Source organism: Perna viridis, chromosome 3 (genome assembly GCF_037379345.1).
Source record: "Perna viridis isolate PV_CMFRI_1.1 ecotype Kerala chromosome 3, ASM3737934v1, whole genome shotgun sequence".
Classification (NCBI taxonomy): domain Eukaryota; kingdom Metazoa; phylum Mollusca; class Bivalvia; order Mytilida; family Mytilidae; genus Perna; species Perna viridis.
Window position 1 is genome coordinate 4,407,858 of NC_142447.1, and position 24,460 is coordinate 4,432,317.

General features: G+C 32.1%; 1 protein-coding gene across 1 annotated transcript; it reads right to left on the minus strand.

The window, feature by feature from the left end:
• Positions 1 to 49: 49 nt before the first annotated feature.
• Positions 50 to 24,430, minus strand: LOC148620729 (uncharacterized). Its single transcript, XM_088574476.1, has 10 exons — positions 24,041 to 24,430; positions 20,076 to 21,737; positions 15,967 to 16,053; positions 15,256 to 15,420; positions 11,808 to 11,983; positions 10,321 to 10,470; positions 9,156 to 9,267; positions 8,186 to 8,363; positions 7,497 to 7,702; positions 50 to 7,206 (listed from the first exon to the last, which is right to left on the minus strand). The coding sequence occupies exons 1-10, from the start codon at positions 24,045 to 24,047 to the stop codon at positions 7,019 to 7,021; spliced, it is 2,931 nt and encodes a 976-aa protein (XP_088430602.1). The 5' UTR covers positions 24,048 to 24,430; the 3' UTR covers positions 50 to 7,018.
• Between the last annotated feature and the right edge of the window lie 30 nt (positions 24,431 to 24,460).

The following is a 24,460-nucleotide window of genomic DNA, read 5'->3' on the forward strand; positions in this document are numbered from 1 at the left end:
TCTGCCAGACCATGTATTGAAGGGCAAGGAAAATACAAATAATACTGACTACATATCATATCAATTTTATTCTGGACTGTAAATACATTGTAAAACAACCTAAAAGGATAAGAATATCAAGAACACAGTGTGGAGAGGGTGAATGAAGAAAAAAAATCACATTCCTTAAAATAGTGATAATTATACTTAATTACACTTATGTAGAAGGCAACACTGTTCACTGAAAATGCACAACCATTAAACAATATAAGAATTACCAAGGTTTTGATATACATTTACATAGTGTATGCTTAATGATAGAACTCTTAGAAATGTAAACATCAATACCAGATCATTAATCAACAGAAATTGTGTTTTGTTTCCATAGTGCCAGAAAATAGTCATTAGGACTGTTCCTGAATTATTCAAAAGGGGGTTGGGAGGCATTTCTAATAAATATTTTGTATTGAACAATTGAGAATAACATCAATTTGATATTGTCAGAAAAAACAATGCCTCCTGAACCCCCACCCCTTTCACATTAAATACTGGAACAGCCCTTCACACATATATGGATGTAAAAATTGCATTTAATTGCAACACATAGAAAATAATGACATCTCTAATTGAATGTAACCAAAGCATCGATAAGGAGCAACAACATGAAACAATTGGAATGCTGTTGGCAGCTTTGTGAAGTTAGTTTGGGGTACCATAGACCAAAGTTTACACAATATGTTCTTCAATGATCTTCAATATGATGTAGAGATGTAATTTAAACGAAAGGCTCCCAGGAGCCTGAATTGCTCCCCAGTTGTATTTTGCCTTTCAAAGGCAATAAACTAAACAAGAAGTTGTCCAACAATTTTGACTCAAGAAGTCTTCGGTAGGACTATCACAAGATCTTTTCAACAACTGAAACTTTCTTTTAATCATAGTTTTCAAGATATTGACTAAAAACTATTAAAAAAAGTCTTTTTTCCCCTTTCAAGGGCAATAACTCTTACATTGTTGTCCTAATAATATGGATCATTTCAGCTATTGAAAAATTTTTGGATAAACCTAACGGTTTTGGAGATATATGTGGAAAAACTACTGTCTGACCCCTATGTTCTATTTTTAGTAACGGTGGCCATGTTTTTTCAACGAATCAAAAATTCCCACATCAGTTCTATTTAGGATACCCCAAGGAACATTCATACCAAGTTTGGTTTCAATTGGTCAAGTAGTGTCAGAGGAGACCAGTTTTGTATATTTGTTAACGATGAAGACAGACGCCAAGTGATGGTTAGAGCTCACTTGGCCTTTGGCCAGGTGAGCTAAAAATGGGAAAGATAACTAGCAAATGTTCAGTACAGTGGCAAGAGACTATCTAATTATCACAGATCTGCAAATAAATAAGATTAAGACCAAAATTATAATAAAAGTGATTACACAGTGTAGTTAAAAAGATACAAATTGATACTGAAAATGTAATTAACTTTAAAAATAACATAAAACTGAGAAACTTTCTGGTGATCGTAGGGGAATCTGTCATCTCGTGCTATTAAACTCAAGTGTAAACTTTTCAATGGGCCAATCATCTGCTTCCATGATCATAAAATAATTATTTTAAGGGAAACCCAGGATTCCTAACAGTAGAATCTAGTGTTAGAGAAATCCAGGATACAATCTAACTTGGCTCAACTAAACAAATCTTTAACACCATATTCAGATTTCACACAGTAAGTTTGGAAGTTCATATTAATATCCAGAATAAAATTATGGCATGTAATCTACAATGACAATGTGTTTCTACTTCAGTTGACTAGTACATGTATTAGATCATTGTACATTTATTCAAGAAATATGTAAAAATATTTCACCTAGCTTAGGGCAATCTTTTTTTCTTTTAAAATATCCCAACATCTGCATTTGCAGAACAGTGAAGGAAGTAAGGAAGAAATTCTGCATTGATATGTCTAATAGAAGCCAACAAAAGACTTTACAAGAATACCGAATCCAATACATGAAGAAACAGAAGGGAATATCAAAGAAGACAAAATAGAGGAAAATTGATCGGCAAAGCTAAAACACAGAATTCCATTCAAAGAGGACATTTCTACTATTTGTCCTGCTATAATTAAGGTGAAGGAAATTAAAATGAAACTGTTTGAAATTCTCCCAAACTTGATCATTCAAGAGGGTATATAAATTGTGACCAACTTTAGGTACATGTACTAAAAGGAAAGTTACTACAAATTAACACAATATTTACGATTACAGTCATGAAATTGCTCATAGTTCAACATTTTAAGATGGGAATATCAACATTTAGTATGCTGAAGATCCATTTTACTCTATAGATTTTATAGAATTAAAGCCACAACATTTAATTGATCCTATTTAAAAAAAATCTTTTTAAGTTCCATAAGGTCATAAAGGTTATCTAAAACATCAATTAGGCATGGTAATATTAAATTAAATTTAGTTCTTTAATTTATAGACTATTTAACAGTACCATTATGAAATACCTAACAGAACTAAATTGCTTAATCAGAGTAGATTAGTTGTTATTTCATCCTAATTTTACAATACTAGCACATTGATAAGTCTTCTACCTTACTGTATGGTATATTTTAAAACAAGAAAAACAAAAATAACATGCTAAGAAGTTACAAAGAGGAAACAGTATCAAATTTGAAATTTAAAGAACAAGCATTGAGAGTGAGTTTATCTAGTGATACTCCACTACTTTTTTGCAACATGTAAAATCCAAATTTGGATATTTTTCAGTGTCTCAAACACAATTTGGAATTGAATAATTTAATTCATCTAAAACAAAACGTCACCAAAATCACATTACAAATGTCTAATAATACTTTCAGATCAGATAGACACAAGTTTGATTGTCACACTGAGGTAGTTGGTATGAGTATGTTTTCAGCATATGATCTCTGGAAGATTTAGAAAATGACAAAGCATAACGCAATATTACACAGGTAAATGTGCCACTCAAAAGAATCATATGGTTTGAATCATGAGATTTTAATATGAATCTAGCACGATATGATAATCATGTTTTTCAGAAAAAAAATGTGGTACATAGGCTGTTAGAACAACATACTCTACACAAAATCAGCTGGTTTTTATTACTTTGGGTAAAATGTGGTAAAAAATGAGGAAATTAACCCCTTTAATACCTTTCTAGATCATCTCTTGATAACCATACGTCAATTATATACAGGTATCCTTGAAACCAAGGGTATTGTGCAAGAAATCAACATCTGCAAGTCCTTGAATTTTTTCATTTAAAGAATCACTGATTAAAAATGCCAAATTATACCCAAAAAAAAACTTGCATTTGACATTTAAAAAATCTGTTCAATTCTTAAAAATACTAAAAGAAAGTTCTCTCCTGTCATGGAGGTACATATAAGGTAACATTAACATAACTAGCATTAGAATCATACCAACAATCTCCCTCTCAATACAAAAATAAATACATGTACACATAACTACACAACATTGACAATAACAATATTTGATAGTTCATAGGAATAAATAAGCATGCCTTGTCACACATAGCACACCAGTTAGCACCATTAAATAAGAGGAATTAGCACTACAAATCTACACAATACATGTACTACATTAAGTGCACGTTTTTGTAAGAATCCGGTAAAATGGGAAAAATCAGAAACATGCATACTGAAATCCAACCAATTTGACAATGTTATTTTACTCATGGATGCTTCCTCAATTTGAAAGGACAATTTGATTTCTGCATCACTGGATTTGCTCAGAAATTTTTCAATGGAATGTTAGAAAAATCAGGTTTATGACAGATTTATCTGCCCTTGAAATGATCATTTTCAGTGCATTTCAATGAAATTATAACTCAATTTACCAAGGTGATATGGAACATCTTGTACTTTTTCCTTGATTCTGATGGTGCAAATAGTCAAATTAAACTCAAAATGGTGGTTTATTTCATACTATGTTTCACCCACTGCCTGATTCTTACGAAGACTGACACTTAAATAACAAACAATGATACTATAAAATGAATAGAACGTATTCTTTTAATGTTTGTCCTTTCACAATAATCCTATGTTACATTATAATTTGACACCGAAGAGGAATGACCCCAGTGGCTAACCCTCATTCCACAATTTGCTCTGAAATTTCATATTGGCCAGCTTCAGGGACCTGGGTGTCAAGGTAAGCAGTTTGTTAATGAATTAAAATTTTAATAGTAAGTAAAACAGTTAACTTAAGGGGACAGAGTTATCCTTCTTTGGTGATTTAACTATCTATCAGACTTGGATTTAAATACACATGGAATAATAGAAATCTTCTAAACGGACCAGTTTTGTAATAACAATTCATCAGTTAATTGTCATTTAATCAAAGAGACGGCCAGCCAGCTCTGTCTGCTGAAGTTAACAATTTGATAATTAAGAATTTTTTTTTATCAAATCACTTCTGATAGTTTATTTAAAAAACAAAATACAACAACAACTGTTTGTGATTTGGGATCATTTAAAAAAAACTTTATATGAATGAAATAATTTCCAACTACCTATTGAATAAAATATCAGCTATATCTGTTTATCCCGACTCAAATGCTGCCTGCGCTTTATACAGAGTAATATGTAATACACTTATCAAAAAATAATAAATGATATGCAATTAGAAATAGACTTAACTTGTAAATAGGTTTCATGGCAACATTAAATACAATGCATGAGACACTAAGCACTTTTAAAACACAAACATAAACTAAACATCAGTATGTTGGTATAAGTACATGTGGAACGAATGATGATATGCAAATGAGAAAACAATAATTCTTATACAAATACAGAATCCTCTAACACCATAAATGCCTTATGTTAAAGCTGATCAATGCCCATTCAAATCATTAAATGGTTTCAGATAAAAATATTCTACATGTGTATTTCAATTCATTCGTGTAGTTATACAGCTCCTGAAAATTTACAAATAAAGTTCCCAATATTGCAAAATGCAGTGCACAATCAGAATTTGAATGCTACATATAACACAGTTGTGTAATGCATTCATTGCTAAAAATTATCATGGAACTTTGACAAACTGCCTTATGTACTGTAGTTAACTGGAAATTAGAGGAGATTAGATTTAAACTTTCTATACCTCATGTACCTATGGAATGATAGAAAGTTTAAATCTCCATCTCAATTTAATACCCAATTTGTTTCCTAAAAACCTTCGCCATTTACTCAAAGGATGACCAATTCTATCTCCTGAACATCATTATTGAATGCACTGTAAAATTTACCCACTATAGCATCCAAAAATGAGCTGAAACATTATCAAGGGAATAACAATTTTTTTAACATATTTTACACAACTACATACTTAAATAGTAATAATGAAATTTTCAGGAGGTATATAATTATTTTACATGTCTACATGTATTTATATAACTAAGAGTATTTGAATATATGTACAATGTACAAGTACTCTATATCTACAAAAATGTATACCGGGAACTTGTATTAATTTGAATAAATAGAACAGTTATATACATGTTTACTTCTACAAGTATATTTCTACAACTATTATTTATTAAAAATAAATAGGAGCAGTTATTTACATGTATTTAGCTTTTAATTATTATACATAATTAAGGAAGAAGACCTAGGGTTAGGGACACAACTCTTACAGATCATTAAAATGTTTGTATTCAGCATTTTCCATCAATCTCATGTAAACATCAAAGTAACTTGGACTGATATCAGTCTGTTCCAAATGAAAGCTTGATAGGTTTAGGTGAAATTGAATACGATACAAATATATCACTGATTTCATGAGTTATGTCCCTTACCCAAGGTCCACCTCCTTAAATAGATAGGATAGTTGTTTTACTATATATGCCTTAATAATTGTACATGTGTTTCATAATTATACAGCAGATAAGAAAGTTATTTACAATCTTAATATCACAACATATATGTAAATGCCCAATAATTTAAACAAAATTTAGGTTGTCACGGAAACAAAGAAACCATTATGGCACAATATGATGCAGGGAATAACAAATCTTCACCAACAACTTTTCTCGTTTTCTTTCACATGGTCCTAGATAATGAACTTTGGCAATTTGTTTAACAGAGAAAATACCAGGCATTAAAGTGGCTACAAGTTATAAGAATTTGTCAAGGAAAAGCTGCAAATGGCACAAAAAAAAACAATTATACGAAATTTTGTCTTAAAGCTGTAGTATCAAAAGGCAATCATAGACATTAAGATTTATGCAGCAAAATGTCTATTTTAAAGCCAATCAATATATGTATAAAAATTCACAACCTAACTACTATTACTTAATACATTTGGATTCAAAATTTTCTGCACTCTAAAAGTTCCTGACTATCATGAAACCAAATTATATAACAACTGCAATATACCTGACATTTTCAGTATTTATGACCCAAAAAAAGCAAACACATTTTGATTTTTAACTCAAGAGGTAAATACATTTATCTATCAACACTAAATCAAGCACTTATCAAAATTCAATTTCTAAATTTAAAGTCTAATAGCATCTTGACCTCCACAGGCAACTCATATATTTTTTTCACTCTACAATCAATGTGTACAAGCATGGTATATTCTTCATCCTAACATAACAGGTTAAAACAAAATATACTCATACTCTTAAAGCTATCTATAATGACTGAATATGTCTGATTATCCTGACAAAGTTGGGTTTTAAAAGAATGGTATCTTCCATATTTAGCTCTATCTACCAGTAGTTTTACTAACATGACACATCGTTTTCTTCAAATGAAGATCAGTTTAAACAAAATAATATCTACCCAGTTGTACTCATTGGACATACCCTTCCCTTCTCGGAGGTGGCTTAAAACAGAATGGTATCTTCCATTGTAATCTAGGTTTAATCCACCTATTTGTACTAATTGGGCATTCTCTTCTATTCAGAAGGAGGTGGGTTAAGACAAAATAGAACCTTCCATGTTTAATCCAACCAACTGTACTAATTGGACACATCCTTCTATTCTGAGGGAGGTGGATTTAAACAAAATGGTATCTTCCATGTTTTGGTTCCACCCTGTACTCTTAAAGCCAACCAATCTTCTATGTTGCCTGCATATTGAATGTCTGATTCATCTTGATTTGTTTCATACTCCACTGATGAAGGATGACGTTCAAGGGGCCCACTATTGTTGCTCCCTTGACAACCTGTTAAAATATTAAGCACCTTTTTAATACCTCAATATCATATTGAAAATATTGAAAGCTGAAACAAAACAGACACCCAAAACTATTTACAATATATACATTTTCCTGTCAGGATTTGTTGACAGAATCTTCATGAAGTTCATTGTTTGTGAAGTATACATGTACATGTGTATATATATATATACATCACTTAAAATACATTTTGATATAAATTAAAAGGGAAAACGAGTGCTGTGGGAAAATTTTTTCTAACAAATGATATTACCATTTGAACTATTTTTTTAACATACTTAAATCTTCCATTGAACATGGCTCCCTGAACCTTCCACCAGTTCTACGTATTGGCTGTTTCTTCAGTAAGAGTATACCACCATATAAACATTTGAAGATATTCAGGTTTAAAACAGTGTGTCGTACATCATCATTGACAATACTATCCCTCAGCCATGATCTGGCAAACTTGTAGTCTTCTTCTAATTGACAGGCTCCAGCATAACTGAAAAGTTTTGGTTAATATTAGATAAGACCTAGATAAAGAAACTTTTTCTACAATATATAGACTAACTGCTGGAAAAAAATGAGATGTGCATCTTTTTAGAACATTTGTTCTTCTATCAAGTTTCAGCTTAAGTTTGGAGAAATCAGTTTCAAAATTTTTGGTACAGATGTGGACTCTTAGGACTCTAATACTGTAGTAAAGTTCCATTCTACATACAATGTTTAGTACAGTTGGGTGGTTTATAATGGTTTAACCAAAATGAGCTTCTTGAATTCAAAATATATTATTCAAATAAAATGGGGCTTTGGAAATGATATTTCTTGTCTTCTTGACATGATCTTTTGTCTTTTCCTTTTTGCTACCATGTCAAAAAGAAAAATGCCTACTTTTCCTATGATTCAAGGCTACGATCTTTATACTAAAATAGACTTTAAATAAGCTCTTAAAATTTTCTGTGACATTAACAAATAACTTGCTCACCTAAACTTTATCTTCTCTTTCAATATAAAGTTCTTCCAAGCATCAACCACGGAGGACACAGCCATAGACAAGGCATTCAGCTGGGACGTCAATTTCAGTTTACTGACACCATCCACAACTGGTTCCAAAATTGTTTCAAAGGCTAGCTCTATATAAACACTGTGTTCTGATGGTAATTCTAAAATGTATATATGGACCCAAATTTTAACTTTTATTTATTAAATTTCTTTTAAAAAATAGTTATTACTGAAGTTTACATGAATCAAAAACCTTTTCTTCATAAGTACTTTTTTCTCTCTGGTGTAAAATATAAATAACATTGGAAAGAAAACATATTATAAACAAATTGCTTATCATAAATCTTACAGCATTGTAACTTGTGAATAAGAAAAAAAGAATACTAAAATGAATGGAAAATATTCTATTCCAAAGTACAAGAGATAAAGCACATAATAAATCTGATGACCATTTTTGGTAATTAAAGTACCATAACTCTGAACGAAACACACGTGTATTGGAAAAACAGTGAAAAAAAATCAATTAATAGCTTGAGAAGCGGTCTTCATAAAAAACAGACAGAAGGTAATTCATGCATGTCAAAAACCCACCAAATTTACTTTTTATTACTAACCCAGTAGCAGTTACAGACCACAAAATCAGTCTTAGTTTGTCATTTGGTTCTTGTACTTCAGAGATAAAAATTAATAGATTGTGTATGAAATTGGCACTTTGCAAGAGTTACTGTTCTTGATTTGGTTGATTTTATTGGGAAATCAATGTATGTTTTTTTCATAAGTACAGATCTAAATACAGGAAGAACTATTGTTACTAAAAAGTATAGTATATGTAGACCAAAAAAAGCATCATTCTTTCAGTTGGTTTTTCTACACCATGAATCATCTCTACACTAGGCTGTGTCTGAATTTTATATTTACTGGTACTTAAGTTCTATTTCAGCAATAATTCCTACCTGCACCTTTTTTCCTCCATGTTTTGCCCAATGGCATAGATTTCTGAAAATATTCTTTTGCCATTTTCTTACAGTTATCAGCAAACAAGGTCATAGATGTTGCTGACAAATTCTGAAATGAGAGCAATCATTACAATCATAATCACACATACATGTACATAATCACACATACATGTACATTGTCCAATACTTTTATTGGCAGTCCATTTATGGATATTAATAAATTTTTTTTATTTTCAAATAAATTATCAAACTGCCTTATTAGTAATATGGGTGAGATTGGTGATTTGCTTGTATGAATATGTTATTATATTATTTTCTCTGGTTGGGTATTCCATCCATAGGACAAACCAGTTGACTACATGCACAAGATGATAGACTCTGACAGCCAATAGCAACAGTTCAAAATGTATCCCTATATCTTAGTTCCATACACATGGGATAAAAATGCACATAAATATCAAATCTGTCTTAAGTGACCTTCCAAGGGAGAGCAAAATCAAGGTCGCATAAGACAGGTGCTCTTTTCACACAGGCTAATTTGATAAAGAATGCACCACAAAGGTTACTTCAATCATAGCCTTTTTAGACAGGTTATTGCTGAATACAGGTGGTTGCTAAGACAGGTTGGATTGTATTAAGGAGGTAGACCCAGGGTAAAGACATAACTCTTGAAATCAGTGATATGTTTGTATCATATTCAATTTCACCAAGGCCTATCAAGCTTTCATTTGAAACAGAATGAAATCAATCCTTGTTACTAAAATTGATGCTTACATAAAATTGATGGCAAATGCTAAATACACACATTCCAATGATTTAGTCTACCCCAGACTTGACTTTTTATGAGCAACTCGGCGGGTGTTTCTAGAAAAGCAGAGGACGCTTACTCTACCGATGCACCTGGTCCATGCTCCCAGTTTTTAGTGGAGTCCGAGTTGCTCATTTACTTTTGTTACTTTGTATGTGTGATTTTAGTTACTTTATGTTCTTTGTTGTGTATGTCTGTTTTCCATGTCTGCTCTTTGTCCCTGGATTACATTCTTTTGAATACCGCTATAACCTTGGTTCCCTTGATTACTCTTTGTAAGAGTTGTGTCCCTTACCTTACCTCTACCACCTTAAATCAAACCCTATTTTATATCATGTTTGTGTCAACCCATACCTGCATCTGCTCATTGGTATCAGCTAGCTGTTTAGTAACATCTGTGAGGTAAGATATCATCTGTTGTTCCCATAGCTTGTGTTTACTGACATTTTTACCACAGAATGTATGGGCTTGATACAGAGATTTCTTAGTCTCATCTGCTAAAACCTGTTCAAATAAATACAAAACTTCCATCAAATTTGTATACTTATTTATATTTTTCAGTTTTGATGCTATAAAATAGTAAATCAATATGTTGCCATGGGAGGGAGAAACCATTATTTTGACCAATTTTTGTGATTTTTCACATGTTTGTTTAATATTCAAGAAAATTATTGACAATACCTTTACAATACTTAGCATACATATATACCTGTTTTAGATGTTATACATATTTCAGAATTTACAAGATGGCCACCAAATTCTGGTTGGCTGTCATTTAAACTTCTCCTTGTGAAAATTGTGTTAACTTGTTGGATCAAATGTTTATACTGCACTAAATAGCACAAAAGTGACTACAATGAAGTTAAATTCAATGTAAGTGGTTTGGGTAACTTATGTTTGCCTGAAAACATAGACATATTTGTTTGAATTCTGCCTTTAAACCACTGTTTTCACAAATGTTAAGATTGTTGTTGTCCTAGATATACAACAAGTGAAGTGGCACAGAATCCCTTTCACTCAAAAGCTAGACCAACCACTGTACTGAAAGTGGTACCTATCTGTTTCAATTTGCTATAATCAATTACACAAAATGATCATCTCTCCCTTTACTTATATGAAAATGAAAAGTTTCTTTTTAAGTTCTTGTATCAAGCATTCCACAGATGTATGAAACAAAAAATATAAATAATCAAACACTTGTTCAGGTAAAAAATGAATGTAAGGCCAAAATAAAAAATATCCTACATTCTCATCCCCTCATGACCCAATTCTTTCAACCTCCCCAAAAAATTTATTTTCATTTTTTCCCCAATTTAGGTCAATTTCTTTCTAACTGACAGCATTATTCACTTAAATTGATAAAAAATAATAATAAAATTCGCCTGCCCTTCCCTTATTTTGAAAAATGCTGGATGAGAACCTAGGAATTTTTATGATGGCCTAAACAAGAACAAATTACCTTTAACTCAAGTATGATCTACAATATGGTTTATTGTGTATGTTGAAAAAAAATCAATATTATAGTAGTGATTCAATGTCAATACAGTAAACAACTTTATTTCTACAATAGTATCAAAATAAAATGTTTCACACAGTGCAGCTTGATACAGATGACAAAATATATATAACTGGGATTAGTGACAACACAACATTCAAGCTTGATAAAGACCTGAAACTTTGATTTTAACAAAGTATTAAATTACTGATCAAAATGAAAAAGGCAGAATTTGAAGAAGTTTAAAAGTTGTGATTAGACACACAAAGTGAGCATGCATTTTATACCTAACCACCAAGATTATATACAAACTAATGAATGTATTAAAATTCAAAATATATTTTACCTTAAGATCACTTTGTGAGATTAACAGGAAGCTTCCAACCGTCCAGTTAGACAAGAAAGCATTGGCCTTCTGTAAACACCACATGTGGGACATCTGGCAGTTGGTCAAAAGGCGACTAATCACGCTAGTCACATGACATAAATCTAAATCCTGCTTTGGTAATAGGACGCTGGAATCTAAAATATATAACAAAACAAGACTGTGCAACTATTGTAAAAATTCAAGAAATGGTTTAATTTAACTGCTATAGTTTTTTGTATCCCTAAAATGTGTTTATTCATAACCTTCTTTTAGAAAGGTTTAACTGTGATAGACTCAATTAAACATACACCTAGTCTTATCAAGAACACCATAAAATGTATATTTAATACATGTACTGGTAAAATTACAGTTAAGTGGTTTTTTTTTTTAATTTTTCAAAGTTCATTTTTTCATTTGGTATGTGCCCTAAAATGCACAAAACAATATTAAAATGCATGGTGAATCTCCTAGCCTTACGTTAGTAATATTGCATAAGTAATAATATGCCATTAAATCATTTTAAGCAATCTTGTATAAGAATGTGGGAATCACAAAATGGAACAGCTAGAATATTATTTTTTGAAGTGAATATCATTTGCTTTTCATTTTACTAAAAGCTTTTAAAATGGCATATTACTACTTTAACATGCAGTATAAATAATGTAAGGCAATGTAGGAGTTATTTTCATCTTTTAAATTTCTCTTTCCAATAAAATTGGAGAATGATAAAATTAAAGAAGCAGCTATACAGAAAACCTAGATTACATGTATTTCTATGATACCAAGTGAAAGATCATTTCTTAGTATTCAATGTTTTCTCTAATCTTTATTAAGAGTGTTTGTATCTATTGAAATTTTCTTTAAAAGATCATCAAATAAAATCCATTGATCAGTCAAGGAGGAGTTGCCTTTATGAGATTTTAACATTTTTAAGGCATTGGACAATAATGATCTTTCTTCAAGCCCATCTATATATAATGCATAACCTTTGTACAAAAATTCATTAAAATCCATTCAGTGCTTTAGGAGGATTTGTCCTTTTAAGTGAACAGATAAACCAAATTAAAGATGAACGCACAGACAGACAGACATACAGGGTATTCCTGTAAACCTTATAGAAAAAGCACCCCCAACCACTTTCACCCTCATGACTTCTGAAGATAATGAAAAAGATTTTGGAAATGCCTTCGTTACTCATTGATCTTTTATAAAATATAACCAAATAGTCATTAATATTTACAATCCACTGCCTGATTCTTACAGAGACCGGTGCATGAATACAAAAAGATCAAAGAGATTAAGAGCTAGGCCTGTCTATATGATTATTAATCTGTCAGAGAACTTGATTAAAATATTAAATCTATGGAAGTCACAGACTTAAGATGACTTGATCAAAACCCAATACCATACAGTGAGAACCTTAATATTGATTCAGTTTACCAAGGTTCAAATTACATTGATATGAAATATATATTAAAATTAATAAAGAGTGACTTTAAAAGTGTCTGGTTTATACAGGGTTTATGATTAATCAAGGTTTAGTTTAGACAGGTTTTCTGATTACTCAAAGTTACGTTCAGACAGGTTTTCTGATTACTCAATGTTAAGTTCAGACAGGTTTTCTGATTACTCAAAGCTCAGCATTGACAGGTTTTCTGATTACTCAATGTTCAGTTTAGACTGGTTTTCTGATTACTCAAAGTTACATTCAGACAGGTTTTCTGATTACTCAAGGTTCAGTTTAGACAGGTTTTCTGATTACTCTAAGTTCAGTTCAGACAGGTTTTCTGATTACGCAAAGTTCAGTTCAGACAGGTTTTCTGATTACTCAAGGTTCAGTTCAGACAGGTTTTCTGATTACTCAAGGTTCAGTTCAGACAGGTTTTCTGATTACTCAAAGTTCAGTTCAGACAGGTTTTCTGATTACCCAAAGTTCAGTTCAGACAGATTTTAATGTATCTCAATTATTTCAACTGCAGAATTTGTAAAGACATAACTTTAATTACATAGCAGAATGAAAATCAATAATCTATGGACCATTTCACATAGATTTTCAATAGATTGAGAAAGATATAAATTTAATATATCACTAGTTTGATGTGACTTTCTGCATTTGGAATGCAATAAAGAATGTCTCAATACAAGCTATTTAAATGGCTTGTATATAATCTGCATTATGCAATACCTATGGGAGAGCAACTTAATAACAGTTCTAGACAGCACAACAACTGTTAAATTTAAAATACTGCCAATAAATTAAAGTGCTGAATTTCATAATGGAATACTTTCAAAATAGTTCTACTTTAAGACAATGCATTATTACCTCTGTATAAATCATTAAGCAAATCGACCTAGTTACTACCCACTTTTTTATGCTTCGTTAGAACTATTCAAGACTTTTATAGAAGCAATACAATTGTTTTATGTTTTCAACAAAGATCCTAACTTAATTTGCAAAATTATTGCTTCAAGACCAAGAGCTATGGCAAAAATTTGGTAAAAAGACAGTTTTCATTGTCTAACCTTCATGTTAGAAGTTCTACCTATATAGGTTTATCTTTTGACTAGTAAGTCCTCTACATCTGGGTTCGACACACCTAGTGGTCCAGTAGTTCTGCGCCTACTTTATTTGGGGAAGGACAACCTTGAAATTTAAATTAATAGTCCTTTGGGCACCCTAAATTAATTCTAAGTAGAGGACTGCAAAACAATTTTGAGGACCACTTATTTGTCTGTAAAATAGTCCTGTGGGCTACCTAGCGAGGAAGGTTACTGTCAAACTTTGTATGTGTATTCATGTAATTCATAGCTAGTGAGCTAATTGACTCACGAGTCCTTTGACTTGTGAGTTCTAGACTAGCGAGTCCTTGACTCATGAGTTCATGACTACCAAGTTATTTGACACCTAAGTCTTTGACTCCTGAGTTGCTTGAATTGACTACTGTTCTTAACTCATGAGGTTTTGACTACTAAGTTTCTTGATTCACATGGTCTTGACTTGTGAGTTATTGACTTGTGAGATCTATACTAATGAGTCAAGATAATTCTTAATCAGTGGTTACCTATGATTGCATCCATCTGCGCCATGAAAACTGATTTGTTCAACGTGTCATAGTTTTCCTATCCTATTGCGTCTACCCTAGACTTGACTATTATTTATGAGCAACTGGGCGGGTGTTTCTACAAAAGCAAAGGACCCTTACCTTACCAGTGCACCTGGTCCGTGATCCCAGTTTTTAGTGGAGTCTGAAATGCTCATTTGCTTTTGTTACTTTGAACGTATGATTTTAGTTACTTTAAGTTCTTTGTTGTGTGTATCTGTTTTTAAGTCTGGTCTTGGTCCCTGGCTTACATTCTGTGGATTACCGCCATAACCTTGGTTCCCTTGATTATTCTTTCAATAATATCAGCACTCCATGTAACCTACCTCTTCCTGATTCATTCAGATCCTTTAAGTTTTCCTGTAGTACACTGAACAACGGCTGATATGTATCTCTCAGTAGCATCCCTGATCTTGTACTGTAATCACCTGAGGCTAGAGGGCATGGGTAACATTTATCTGACAGTCTGTTCCCTAGAGCTTCACAAAGACCTGAAAAAAAAACAATATTCTGTGAAAATCTTCAATCATTAAAAACTATTCACCAAAGTTTGAAGGATATTTGACAAAAATGTTGACCTATCAATGCAATGAAGTCTAAATCAATAATTTTTATCTAAACCCCTCCTCCATAAAAAAGTGTTCCTCTTGACCAATTTCTCTTAAAAATCAATCCTATACAACCTTTTACTGCTATCTCCCATTCACCAAATTTGAAATGGAATTGATAAGAAATGATGGGCTATTCAGGTAACAATATACTATGCATGACACAAAATGAGTCAAAAACAAAATATCTCTGAAACTTGTGGGGTTACATGTATAATAACAGTGCTGATCTCAAAATTACATGAACCCAAGGAAGACTGGGCTGATATCAAAGTCACATGAAGCCTATGAAAATGGGACTGATATCAAATTTATATTGAATCCCAGGAATACAGGGCTAATATCAAACTAACATGAATCCCATAATGAAAGGGCTGACATCAAATTTACATGAATCCCAGGAAGACTAAGTGCCGATATCAAACTTACATGAATCCCAAGATGACAGGGCAGATATAACATGGAGTTTTCTTGCTGTAGCTAATAAAGATGGCACTGAGGGTGGAGGGAACAAATCTGAAAATAACAATCAACATGAGTTATTTAAATTAAAATTGTCAATTTCAAGTAGTTTTCCTTAATCAGTGTCGACTAATTTGGAGGAAATACCAATGCATTACAAATACATAGGAGATGGAAAACTGTTTTGTTTTTTTTTATAAGTTTTCATTTTATTTTATGCAAAATATGATTCATTATCATATGGAACAATGATATTTACAGCAGAAAGCAGCAAAATGTTTAAAATGTTTAAGTACGCAAACAAATTCCAATTTTTGCACTACACAGTGTTCTAAGATTCCACTTTCCCGTCACCAGGGCCAAGTGCAGTTTTGGATTAAGAAAGTTGATTATTATGCCCCATTTTCCCTTTGGCAATTAGAAAGCTTGATTATTTTAAAGGATTTGTTAAGTTTGGAAAGCAAACTTCAAGTATGGGAAAGTTAATATGCATTTAGAGTCTTCCAATGGAAACCTAAAATGATATATATATATAACACACATGCAATCCCATTTAATACAAAATACTACTCAGAAAATGTAAACATAACTATTATTTTCTTTTGCACTTTTCATTTTACAATATACATGTATAAGATATCTTCAGTATTAAATCCTGCCTACATGTAGGTCAAAGTAGGTCTGCTGGGGAGATAAAAAATCGAATGAATGTCACATATATATGTATCCTCCGTTTTATTGTGATCTTATTTTAACTACATGTACATGAACATGTAACTGACTTATTAAGACATTTATTAAGACTTGACACCCAGCTTACAATAACAAAAAAAATGTGTGACTGAATTAATCGACTTAACGAGGTCCAGATGGCCATAGAGGTAGAAGTAAATAATTAGTTAATGATGTACAGAAAAATGTACATTGTACGTCATAGCAAACTGTATACCAGATTCTATAAAGGTTTCTGACACAATCAGAATAATATCAAATCCTTAATGTTGACAATTCAGATTAAAATTTAAATTGCAGTGAGATTTGCCATCTTATCTAAAACATGGCTAAATTTTCAATATTTCCCTGATTAGTTGTATTTAGAAATTAAACATCAATATCAACTACATGTACACAGTCCATGAATTAAACATACATTGTATACATGTATTGGAAGTCTATCTAAAGAATCTGACCTTTCTCATCACTTCAAAGTAATTATTAGTAAATTCAAGGGTACAATTTCCCTCATATAGTCAATAATTCAGACCTAATTTCATCTTTCCCTCTATAATCAATCTAATTAACTGATAATCACCCAGATTCAGAAACATAATAATCTACAACACAGTACAACCATTATCGTAATGACGGAGAAATTGATCGAATTAAGCGCCATTTCCATTACATCTTGGTTGAAACTGTCACATTGTCATGACTTCTACCAATTAAGATTCTTTAATCTCTAAAATTTGTATATATTCAGCCAAAGTACTTAATAGATCAATGAAATCGGTGCATTTTGGAAATAATTGTATAGATCAATGTATAAATTCTGATCCATTTCATGCACTACTTATTGTAGTTGACACAGAAGAATTTTGTGTTTGGTTTTAAACCTCATATTAAATGAGGAACATAAATGATTTCAGGTTGGCTAAATTTCTATTGACTTCCACTCCCATCTACACTTTGTATTACAAATTCCTAATTCTTATTGGGTGTATTTGTATGTCATATATGTATAATTATTCTAGTTCCTTCTTTAAAAAATTCTTGCACAACCACATGCAATTAGGAAGCCAACCATTGAAGGCATCAATAATTTTACTAAAACTGCATAAATTTTCCACCACAGAGCATGGACATTTTTTTCTATCAAAATATTCATATCAATATATATGTACATATTATATGTACATTTGTACATGTGCAAAAAATGCACATTTACAATTAGAAAAAAGCAATTTAACTATCACGAGTAATGATCTCCATACATGTGTATATTTTCTAATTCAGAGTTGTATTTGTCTAAATGTTTACATGGTTACTAGGAACTCCCATAGATTCTGCTGACTTGTGATAACTAAGTAATGATGTCCCAGGTTTGGGGAGGATAGAGCACTCACAAACATGTTTAACTGCCACATACTTTTATGTGCTTGTCCCATACCAGCAACCTGTAGTCCAGTGGTTGTCTTTGTTTTTTATGTTCTCTGTTATTTGTTTTATGTTTTTTTTTCGATTTTCATTTTTTATTAATGCATTAAGTAGTTTTACTTCATTTATTTTGGGGCCTTTTACAGCTTGCTTTATTGTATGGGTCTTGCTCATGCCCATCATTGAAGACCACGTGGTAACCTGTAGAAGCTTAATTGTTCGTTGCTTGGCTTTGGGTGGTTGACTGTCTCATTTGCAATCATACCACATCTCCTATTTTATAGTACTGCAGAAACTATATTAGGGCATTGAAGTCCGGAAAATTGGAGCACACCTGTTTTTGAATATATACAAGTATGGTAGCTTTTTGTACCAATACACATAATAGCTAAAGTTTCACTTCACCCGCTTATTTTGTTCATAAGGATAGGCCATAATATTTGTTATTGATGGACAAAGTGACCATGGTGTAAACCAGCCAGGCCAGGTTTGGATTTTTAGAATGATTTAAAAACCTTGAACAGAACCATAAGTCAATAGATTGAAGGTTTTGTTTACAGTTGGTCTTAACATCTCTATTTGAAAAGTTAAAACTGAACTCTGTGGTTTTGTATGAGCTAATTTTGATCTACTTCCACCTATAGTAGTAGATGTTAAACTATGAAAATGCATGTTGGAATGTTCAACGTTTAGAAGAACAAACAAAGAAGATTAAATATATTTACTTTAGAATTAAAAGGTTAGGAAAAACCGAGTGCCTAATTTTGCCCTTATTGTGATTTAGATTACCTACATGTACATAATAAAATCAATAAGAATACTTAACATACTAAATGCTAACTTATATCAGTATACATATCTGAGAGTCGAAATATAAAAAAAAAGGACACAAATATACAAGTGCACTACTGTAGCATGAATTTTAATTTCTCCACTCCCACAAAGTGGAGATGATGTGAGTGGAGTGTCTCCATCCAATACAGGGAAGTCTCCTTTTCAAAATGTCCCTGTGGCCTGTAGACTAGTTTACTTCTTCTGTTAACTTACAAACCAAGATGTTTAATTACAGTTATACATTTGTATACAGAAAAAATAATTGAAAAATATTGAAATGAGCAACATATCAGTTTTTCATTTGGTGGCATCAAGGTAGCGTCATGGTGAGGGAATATAATGACTCTAATGTGGAGAATGAGAATTTTAACCCCGGGTGATCATAGTGACTGTACAAATGTACATGTATGATAGGAAATACCGTTGAATCCTACCTTCTTTAAGATGGATTTTTTTTGCTTTAATATGACAGTTCCTTAAAATCTCTAAGCTAAAGGTTTCTGTATAGAAACTAAAATTTAGTGTCTGGTAAATTTAAGCTTCAAATTAGACAGGTTTTCACTGAACATATATATTTGTACATGTATCAGTTCAATTTAATAGCCTAGTAATGCATGTTTGTAAACAGACCACCAATTCAGCAGCTGCTTTATAAATGAGAAGAATCAAGAAAAAAATGCAGCGTTCTAGAACTTTTGAATTTTTTAGGGTTTCAACATGAGAGCTCAAAATAAAAATACATTCCCACAGTCACCAAAATTTACTTGCCACAGGAGACAGTAAACAGGGACACCGTATACAAAATATAGTACAATTTGAAGAGGTGTCCATGTAAAAATCAGGCAGATTCTATGATTTTGGTGGCACATGGTAAATTTTAGCCCATTAAATTTTTTGTTCCAGTGTATTGTATACATGATACACTGCATCTATGTCATGTAGTATAAAATTTGTTATAAATTGACAATGGATGGCTCGAAAAATGATTTTTAAGTTCCCTAACAAAGCAACCAAATTTTGTCATGAGCCAATTGCTGCCTGGGTTTTGCTTGGACCTCTTAAAACTGTACTACATTTTGGTGACTTACCTTTTAAACCAGCATTTTCCATCATGCTTCTAACAATGGCTATCAAGGTACTATTGCACACAACAATACTACCAAGACTAAAATAGTCTCTGCCATGCTGTCGTGCTCCCCAGTCATGCTCATAAAAACACAATTCTAAAGCATTTCCAAATTCCTTCCACAAAACATCAAGGTATTTTTTAATTAATTGGTCTTTAATGGTACTGTCAGCACTATCGCCCCATGACACAGTTTTTCTCTTAGAATCAGTCCTAGATAGGACAGGGGTGTCCGGACCTTTCGGTGGTCTTTCAGATCGACTGACTGATTTACTGGTTTTATGTCTAGATTTTGAATGACTTTCACTTTTGCGTAAAATGTGAGTTGAGTGGCAAACTATCTGCAGGAAAGATTCAGCAAATGTTTGTTCATTCTGAGCAAATGTATACAATGGTGGAGGTTCATTTGATAAATCTGGTGCTTTAATTGATCCCACTTTAAGGACTGCACCACTTATACTTGTAGTGCTGCCAGTAGCTGTGTGATAATCTGAAGTATCTAAGCCAGGTAAGGCAGACATTGGACGTCTCTGAACTTCATCATTCCAAACATAAAGAGGCAGTTTCCCAGAGAATAAAATTCTGATGAATTCATCATTGGCAGTGAAAAACCTGTGTGTTTGATGAGCAGCATATCTAGCCCTTTCACATGCTAAAATGTTCATAATATTAACAAATGGTATTGCTTTCACACTAATACCAGCATGACGTGCAAGGTTTGACATAGCAGCACATGGAGCAAGGAATTTCTCTTCATTTCTGAATGTTTCCCTGATGAAAAATGTTTTACCTCTTGCCTTCGGCAAGCCATTGAGTATATTGTTAAAATCTTCAAGGCCCCTTGTAACATTCCACAAGATTTCATGAGTAAGAGTTGTGTAGGAACCATGCGCAAAGACTTTTAGACCCATCATTACCAGTTTCTCCATCCAATAAATGGCATTATTATACAGCTGAAAGAGTTTCTTCCTGATATGTTCAACATCTAGATATAACTGACCCAGAATGGGTAGGAGCCATTTACTGGTGTGTAAACGCTGTTTAATTGTGTTCCAGTGACCCACATGAACTCTGAGGTCCTCACAAAGCCCATTTAAACAGTAAAGTTTACTCATTGGAGCTTCAGTGAGGCAGTTGTGAGTTATCCCATATAATGTCCTGTATTCAATTTGAACTAAATTCTCCAGATCCTTGACAAAGGCTGACACAGATTTAACTCTGAACAAACAGTCCCTCAAAAATTCAATTCTGGCTCTTTCCTCCAAGATTTTTCTCAGCTCTTTATATTGCTGACCTATCCCTAAGACATGGCGACAATGAAGAAAACTTATGCTAGCATTTTCTGAATTTCTCCTACTAACATGATGTCCAGGGTTTAGAATTTGAAATGGTTTTCTCAATAACTTAACAGTCTCTTCTGCATCAACACTATCAAATTCTCGTTCACTACCTGACAAAGAATGAGGTGATGAGTTGAAATATTTTTCATAAATATTTTGGGTTGAATCCAAGTCATCAATATTGAAATCTGTAACCGTACCCGGGATATGTACTCTGTGGGAATGAATTGGTGGTAACCCACTTAAACCTATGTTCTTATATTCTTCTTCAACATCAAAGTCACCTGTTGGATGGAAAATATAACAAAGTAGATATATGTATTTATAAAAACAAGTACTTTTCTCATAATTACATGTACATACCAGGGCTCATGCTACTAGGCGATTTGAGCGAAAAATTGTTGCCCTGAGTTTGCTAACTTTGCCCTTAGATGACACCAAAAAGCGAAGTGTAGTAAGCTTGTACATGTATAATATACAAGTGAGATAGGACATTTTTGTATGCAAGCTACTTGTCACAGTGTTTTATATTTTCCTGAGAGAAAAATCAGTACTGTACATGTTTTTACATAATAGATGAGTAGTTTTAATTTTAGATATACTTCAAAATGGGTAAAATGGTGAGAATTGTTAACATTGTTTTTAAAGACAAATACAATGTAATTTGTTCTATAAACTTTTTCATAATGATTATAAACAGATAATGATGATTTGATGATAAACGTAAAAAAAAAAAAAAAACCTTTGGTTTTCATCTTACATGTATATTTTGTAACTTAACAGAGGACAAAGTTGGTATAATGTATATGTAAATCAAAAGTTCACAAGTTATTTTGATTCTTGAAAATTTGAAAACACATAAACAAAATGGTTCTGAATATAAAAAAATCCAATACATGTACTGGCACTTTTGTTCAATCAAAAAAAGCCTTTCATATGATCAAGCATCTCTGGCTTATGATTTACACCCACTGTTTGAGAACAAAGAGAGAGCAGTGACCTTTATTGGAAACACTACCAGTCTATCAGTAGTGTTCTAGGATTTTTCAGAAATTGAGGTTTCCTCTGGAAAAAATCCATATAAAATCATCTTTCCCACAGTCAATGAGTGCTTTCCGAACAAAACATATCCTTACAGCATATGAATTTTTCAACTTGCCACGGGAAAGTTTAACTAAGTACCTAACTTTCCCTGACCCAAATTTCACTTGCCCCGGGTAACAGGAAATAGGAATCCTAGAACACTGAATTAGTGGGTCTTTTACCCATTGAAAAAATTCAAAGTTTTGAAAGTATGAAATACATATATCGTATAATTGTGAGAATATCTAATTAAATGTAGTTCTGAAGACTGCAAAATAAGAACAATCTATTTTCATTACTTCAATAATAACAGACCTAAGTAAATCTTATATTTTCAAGTTGCAGTTTACATGAACATAAAAATTTTCAAAAAAAGAAGGGAATTATAACAGGAAAGAAAGGGCATATACACATAAGATTTTTGCATGCACATACTTTTTATACAAATGATTCTCATCACAGAATTTTTTAATACCCATTCTTGTTTCTATATAAGATTTTATACATTATGTATAGATATATAATGTGTAATAAACTTTCAAACACGGAAAACGTTTTAAAACAGGCTAAGAAGATACATTTCCATTGTACATATTAACTGATTACCAAGGAATGGATATGGTGAAATGTAACCAATGCACTATCGTATAACCTTTTTAAAAATAATAAATACTTCAAAATGAATGGAGAGATTGCTTTGAAATTCATTTCAAGAGAACAGAGCTGAAAATTACCTGCAGAATTGTCTGTTACAGGGTAGTTAATCCTGGGATTAAATATAACTAATGTAATGAAATATGAAAATACTGCTAGCTCTGCACAATACTTCATAAAATTCAAAATTATATAATCGACACTATATATGATGTAGCTCAGTACAAGAGTCCTAGCTTTTTCAAGAAAAATCCTTGAGACCAATTCCCGTTGTTTCATTAACCCATCAAGTTTCTACATAATTATTGAAATGTCAATTTCAAAAGCTCCTATGAGCTTATATTGTATTGTTTATACTATCAACATTAAATAAAGCTTTTGTTTTGTATATTTTAGAGGATTCTTCCTGTTACATTGTACATATAGATTTTGAAGTACCAGTATAATTATACACAAAATAAACTCTAGACCCTTTTGTGCTATCATTGGTGAGCATGCTCAATATACACTTCCACAAGGAAAATTCTTTTGTTCTACCCAAGCTCTACCTCGCGGAAGTGTATATTGAACATGCTCACCAACTTACCACACAGTCAAAAGGGTCTATTTAGAAAAGATGCTGCAAATAAAATAAAAAATCCTACATGGCCTATAATCGACATTTTCCTAACTTTGTAATACCATAATGGTAAAAAACAACAAATGATAAGTATTCTTCACATGGAGGGTTAAACCATGTAATCATGACTTGTTCCTTAACTCATAAAAAGTAATTAGATAAACACTAAAATAGACAAATTATTCAAAAATATTTTACCATATTGACATAATTATCGTAAAACCATCCTACCTGACATGATTTTATCTGATCAGATAAACTTTGAGCAATCTACGTAAACTACTTTCGTCGAAAACGATGATGTCATGCAGGCGTCGATGAGAATCTTGTTGTGAAATTTGAGAAATTATCATGCAGCCGATCGTCGGCCATGTTACCAAAACAAGTGCGATCACATGATCAGACATAATTTTTGGTTCGGAGACGGTTAATTCAATAATCCGTGTTTATGTGTCACCTAATGAAATTGAAATTAAATCAACTGTACTACTTCCTTCTTAAATGTAAGCTTAATAAAAAAAAATAATGAGACTTAAACATCTTAATAAACTTCGTTTGTAATTAGAAGATCTAACTCTGTCTAGGATATGTAAATCCTCTATGGAACGTATAAGTTCATCGATTCCTTTTGAACCGAATTTTTAATGTTAC